At 34.9% G+C, this 6,055-nt stretch overlaps 1 protein-coding gene across 1 annotated transcript in view; it reads right to left on the bottom strand.

The window, feature by feature from the left end:
• Positions 1 to 1,019: 1,019 nt before the first annotated feature.
• The window catches only part of LOC101856027, a gene marked incomplete in the record, with an annotated part of 35,382 nt that continues 30,346 nt past the window's right edge, over positions 1,020 to 6,055 (bottom strand). The window contains 3 exon segments of the mRNA XM_013083177.2: positions 1,020 to 3,642; positions 5,199 to 5,371; positions 5,703 to 5,843. Coding sequence (XP_012938631.1) covers positions 3,097 to 3,642; positions 5,199 to 5,371; positions 5,703 to 5,843 — 860 coding nt within the window.

Below are 6,055 nucleotides of genomic sequence, written 5' to 3'. Positions count from 1 at the left end.
GAGTTATTATACTGCTGTTCATTTTTTCTTTGACTGAATCTGTTGGAGAGATCATTTACAAATCTGGACTTATTTTGCAAGCATAAAAGTGAAATGTGAGTTTTTCCATATATATATATAAAAGCTTGTCTGTATGTCCCGAGTGTGAGTTTGTGTATGAAATATTATGTACCTTTGTTACCACTGTCTAATTTGTAGTCAAACATGTCAATACTGTTTGGTGTGATACCAATAAAGATGTCCAAACCAATGTTATTTTGTATTTTTTGGTTGTTTTTTTTTGTCAGTCTAAAATTTGTATGAATTTCATGTTTCTTTAAGACTTAATGTAGGAAACTATTTAAACCATGGATCGTCCCACTTCTTAAAAAAAATTCCTTCTGTCATCTTTTATGTGAATGTCTGGGTAGAGAACTGAGTAGATTCTAGTTTCCTTGTTACTTTGTTTCCCTTTTCGTAGTAATGTTGGCTCATCATTATGTTAATGAATGAGTCTCTCTTCAGATCAAGCTGACAAACAAATTTAATTTTCAGTATTTTAGATGCAGGGCTAAGGCACGCTTGTTTTATAAGAGCATAGCCAAATGCAGAACATGTCTCATATAGTTTTGCTGTAGGCATGAACTTTTGTGAGAGAACAGACAAGTCAAGCAGAATGTATGATAGTTTAATCTCTTGTATCTTAGGTTTGTTTGATTGCTCTACTAAATATTGAAGGACAGTTGTTGTCAGTTATTCTACTTTTTCATCAACACATTTTTAGTCATTTGGAACTCAGGCTGCTTCGTCCCTGCTTGTCTGGTGAACACAGAATGTGGTTGGACATACTCCCGCAGAAAGGTTGAGATGCTAAAAATATTTTTCCCTATATATATATATATATATATATAGATAGGAAATCGAAGTCATGTCCTTTGCGTATTAAGTGAACAACCGCTGTGCAACAAATACTTGTCCACCCAGGAGATTCTAATTGAAACAAAAATGGGGTGAACAGAATAACCAAAAACACATAAAGATATATCTGACAAAATATCATTAATTGCTCAACATGTCAGTTTTATTATTAAACTGTAAAACTTTGGAAAATAACAGTTTGAAACAGTGACATATAAAAATAAAACACATATTTTTACATTTTTATTAAAAAAAACACAGTAATTTTGATTCAGTACAACAGGAAATCATTCTTTAACAAAAGAGAACTGGATCAAGCTGGCACAGAAACAGAAATTTCAACATTATGAATTATAATTACAGAAATCACAGTGGTTAATTTTAGAAATCTCACTCAGAGTAATATAAAATGTATATTGTGTCTCCTGCAACAACGAAACTCTTGTCTCCGATGGATCATTTCACTTACAAGAGAACACAGTCCTGTCAGGTCACTTGCTTCCATGACTTATTATTGTCAATCACAATCTATATCACCGCACAATTATTTGATCTGTGAAGCAATTGACCCAACTACACACAGCAATTGAAGACACAGCTGCATTTGATATAAATACCCCAGCACTGTCGTGTCCATGACCAATGAGGCAGGACTTATGCCATGCTAGATAGCAGTACATGTAGTCTGTGGTCAGTCAGGTGGGACATAAGGTAGACTGCCATAGCATGGTAGACCTACAACTGAATAGGCACTTTTACTTTACTTTTCCGATCCAGAAGCCACCTTGGTTCTAACCTTTCGGCCCGTCGATATGGCAAAGAATTTACAGCTGCCAGAATTGGCATCAAATTAAAATTGAAAAGCTATCCATACATTTATTTTAACTTGCAAATTAAGAAAAAGAAAGAACTGAACTGATGAACACACTGTTATGAACCCATATTAACAGCTGGAATCTTACTCTGTTGTTACCATCTCTTTTTGTTGCTTTTGTTCCTGAGGCGTAATGCTCTACTAGATACGACTTAAGTCATTTCTGAAGTGGAAGCAATCATGGCCCCTTTACTTGAACACTGTGCAAGTTGGAAATATGTTTGAAGTAGCTTAAGAAAAGCAATTCACACTTTGTATTGAAACCTAAAACTCCTAAGCTGCAGGTAACAACACCATCAGAGTCTTCTCCTTTGTAAACAATATGGAGTAAAAAAAAAAGAAATAAATAATCAAACCCCTTCCCATCCCGGGCACAAAACCAGTTTAAAAAAAGAAGTAATCTCAAATGTTAATTTTTTTCTCTAGCCATAGGTTATATAGGCCTAAATAGGGGAGTATTTAAAAAAAAAAAAAAAATTGCGATAAAAATTAAAATAAACAATTTTCATGCATTCACGACTTAAATAAAAATAGACTTGGAGTGTTCAAGTAGACTTCATTCCGTTGCATTCAAAAGCAATAAGAACTACATTAGCTGTAGCAAATATTTATGATACAATATGTACATACATGTATACAGAAATCAACACTGAGGCAGTCTTAGGATAATCATTCTGGAACACATACAGTGCACATGTTTTTAAAGCCTGGATTCAATGATTTATACTCTTATAAATTTAACAAAGAAATATGGGTGGGACTTAAACAACTAATCGTCATCTCTGTGGTTAATGTTTTATGCTTTCATTGACAAAATTTACATTTACATCATTTAGGTGGCCATCCGTTTTACAAAGTGAGGCTAGACCAAAAAGGCAGTATTTATGGGGTTCATAATTCATCACAGCAGAAAGGCTGTGACACTCTATCAATTATCTTTCAGAAGGGGGGGATCGAACCCATCCTTTGGGTGCTAGGCGATGAGTTCAACAATTACACTTCAGACTGTAAGAGAGTGCTTATAATATGGTAGCGAGTATAGTATGGAATTTGAGTCACAGGAAAAGGTACAAATTGCATGTAAAAAGTCTACCCTCAATACCCATCCCTGCCATGAGCATGATATTAGTTCAATAAAGTATGGAGTATGGATAACTCTGGTTTGACTATCGAATAACTATTTACCTTGACTTTAAGTTTTAGAGGTTTTCCTCCAACTAAATCCGAGATCCTCCGTTTTGACAATTATCTTTCGTTTTTAAAAAGGGTGTTCGTGATACTTTGACAAAGCCTACCCTACTATATCAAACTATAAAGCCCCATGCTTACAATTGGATTTCAACACTTACATCATCAGCTGCTAAATTTGTATGGCCAATTTCAATACTTTTTTCAACTCCAACTTTGTCTTTTGACAGCGGATCTTTCAAGTCAACCATATCTACAACATGTGCATTCAATATGTTTTTGTATGCCAGCCCCAAAATGTTTGGGTTAGTAAACTCTGCCTCTAGCTCGTCCGCCTTCTTTTTGTTTTCTAACACTTTGGCTTTTGATGACTTTGTGCTGTGTTCAGAGGCACTCTGTTCTTTGTCCCTTGATTTCTTGCACATCTTCAGTTTCTCAAGAAAACTCAGTTTTTTTTCAGAGGACTTTCTCTTTTTTGGCATGGTAAGTTCCAATCTCTCCCAGAACTTACATTCTTTCTTTTTGAATTTCTTTTCCTTTTTTAAAACATCAACTTGTGAGTGCTGTTCTCTTGAAACACTTTGGGGACTTGTTGATGAGTTCTCAGATTTCAGATGAGGATATTGCAGACATTTGACAGATTCCATAATGTGCTTTAGAGTTTTGTCTTTCTTTCTGGCTTCCTGCAAAGAAATAGGGAAGGTATTTGTCAAAACATGCAGTTAAATAGCTTTAAAAAAAACCCAGGCATTTGGTGAGAATATAAAGCTTCCCTTTACATAAACAAAATGTACATGTGAGGCAGCATGGTGAAATCAGGCACTCGTCAAACTGGAATTTTTCCGCAGGTTTGGGAATTTTTATTGAATTTTTGTTTTTTGGCTCGACACCTCTCATGCCGATTAAAGAACACATTTCAGTTTGGATCTTATTGAAAAAGGCTGATTAAAGGCATAATAGATGGACATTTTCAGTTTCCATGGACTCTCAAGCTTTGGAAATAACACAACTTAGGCTAATTTGACCTCTGAAACCAGGTACCCCCACCCTGTTCAATCGCCATTATTTGGACTTTTATCCTAGACAAATGGATACTTTTTCCTTCAAAAGCAAGACAAATGGGCAGGCTTTAAGAAGATACCAATAACTTCATATGCCCCAAAATAGACAAGCGCCTGATTCTACTGCATCGTGACACATAATATAGGACAAGCTTTGTCTATATCACTGACCAGCTCTAGCATTTCAAGTTATTGTAGGACTCTCAAAATGTAAAATTTAAGTCTTTATGATCTGTAAACATCATTATACACTGGACAAAATCAATAATTTTTTCTTTGATAATTCTTTTCAATGCCAATCAACAGGCTACATATCTTTTGATGGAGAAAAGGAAAAAAAAACCCAGCATCCAGATGAGATAAACATTTTCCCAGCTATGTTTTTGAAACTTGTTGATGGTGCAAAATCTCATGCATTATATCTGTGCTGATACCCCTGCATTGACCATCCAATTTTCAATATTTTGGAACTGGTTTAGATTCTGTTAGCAAGGTCTTCATGACCCTCTGTGGTTCCTTGGGTGAATATCATAATCAGTGACTATCTACAACCTGGACCAACCATCTGAGATGTCATTGATTCTTGGTTGTAAGCAGGTTGTTACAGTTTGTAATAATGTTTTGTTGTCTCTTATTTTTTATTACTTAATTTTTTAATCCAAGTAGGATATTGCGAGTTATTGTGGAATATATCTTTTTTTATGTCCATGGTCATTTGTACGAGTTTCTCTGTGATCGACCATTTTCACTTTCAAGGAGCTTTACAGCTGTCAGAGATATTTATACTACTTCTGGTGGTAATATTTTTTATTTTTATACTTCTACAGCTTTCCATCTATCGTTCATACTTTTTGCTTATTTGGATATCATCTTTTTGTGTGAGCCTTATTCATGGTATCTTTTACTCAAAGATAGATATATTGATAAGTGCTTTCCATTCTTCCCATTATTTTCCACTCATCTGAATAGTGGTCTTATTTTCCACTATAATAAAAGGGCTTTCCTTTTTGTTTTTCTCCTTTATTTACAATCATGAGCGGAGATTGGATGAATATAACTGAGTTTGTCTGAAAGTTATGGGCCTGTCCTATCAAAGATGGACAATAAGTTGAGAGTGATGTCATTTAGATATGACTATGTTGAATGAGGCGTTCAAATGAAAACCAAACCTATCTTACCTCACACAGGTCTTTCAAAATGATAGGGATTATTCTTTGCTTTAATTTCAGTGTCTCGTGTTGAGCAATGAGGAACTCAAATCTGCTCCACTCTCTCTCTACATAGTCAGGGTTGATGATCAAGATTGTCCTTCGACTTTGTGTCACAGCGTCTAATATGGTTTCACTGATTGCTGAAAAATAGAGGTACAAAAATAGTAGTCACTCATTACAGACCATGTGTACAGAAAATTATATAAGATAACATAAAAAAGGAAATCTTCAAAAGTGAACTATTTCATGCTATTAAAAGAAAATGTACTTACTCTCTGTTAACCAGTAGTTTAAACGCAGTTCAATTTCATGACTGAAAATGTCTGAATGATAGACATGTTTTTGTATTGCATTCAGTAAGTCAATCTTTACAATCATATTATTTGGTTTGAAGATTGTTTTTAGAATAAATCTTATGAAGAAGATAATGACAACGATGATTACATTGATACTGATGAGGAGCTCACGTACCTTCCCCAGCTGGTTGATCCCTGGCTTGCAGATATAACTTGAACCCTACGTCTTCCAGCCGAGGTCGCAGCAAGCTATACACAAACTTTTCCGCCTCAGGTGTTGGGCTCATGGACACATAAGCATCGTACACTTTTCCATCTGCAGAGTGGTGGAAGAGTTTTGTTTCAAGTTTTATGCATAGAGGTCTAGACATTTTTTTCTTGGCTGCTGACCATGAAATGATTTTATATCCCATTATAAAATAAAGTGCCATTTGTCATTTATAGTGATCTGTATATTTTTTTTCCATTTGTTGAATTTGAATGGTAGAGTTGGATATATGTATCATGTATGTGAGCGTTCACACACAC

This window comes from Aplysia californica, unplaced genomic scaffold (genome assembly GCF_000002075.1).
Source record: "Aplysia californica isolate F4 #8 unplaced genomic scaffold, AplCal3.0 scaffold00216, whole genome shotgun sequence".
Taxonomy (NCBI): Eukaryota; Metazoa; Mollusca; class Gastropoda; order Aplysiida; family Aplysiidae; genus Aplysia; species Aplysia californica.
Note: the sequence above shows the minus strand (reverse complement) of the source record. Positions and strands in the feature narration are given on the sequence as shown.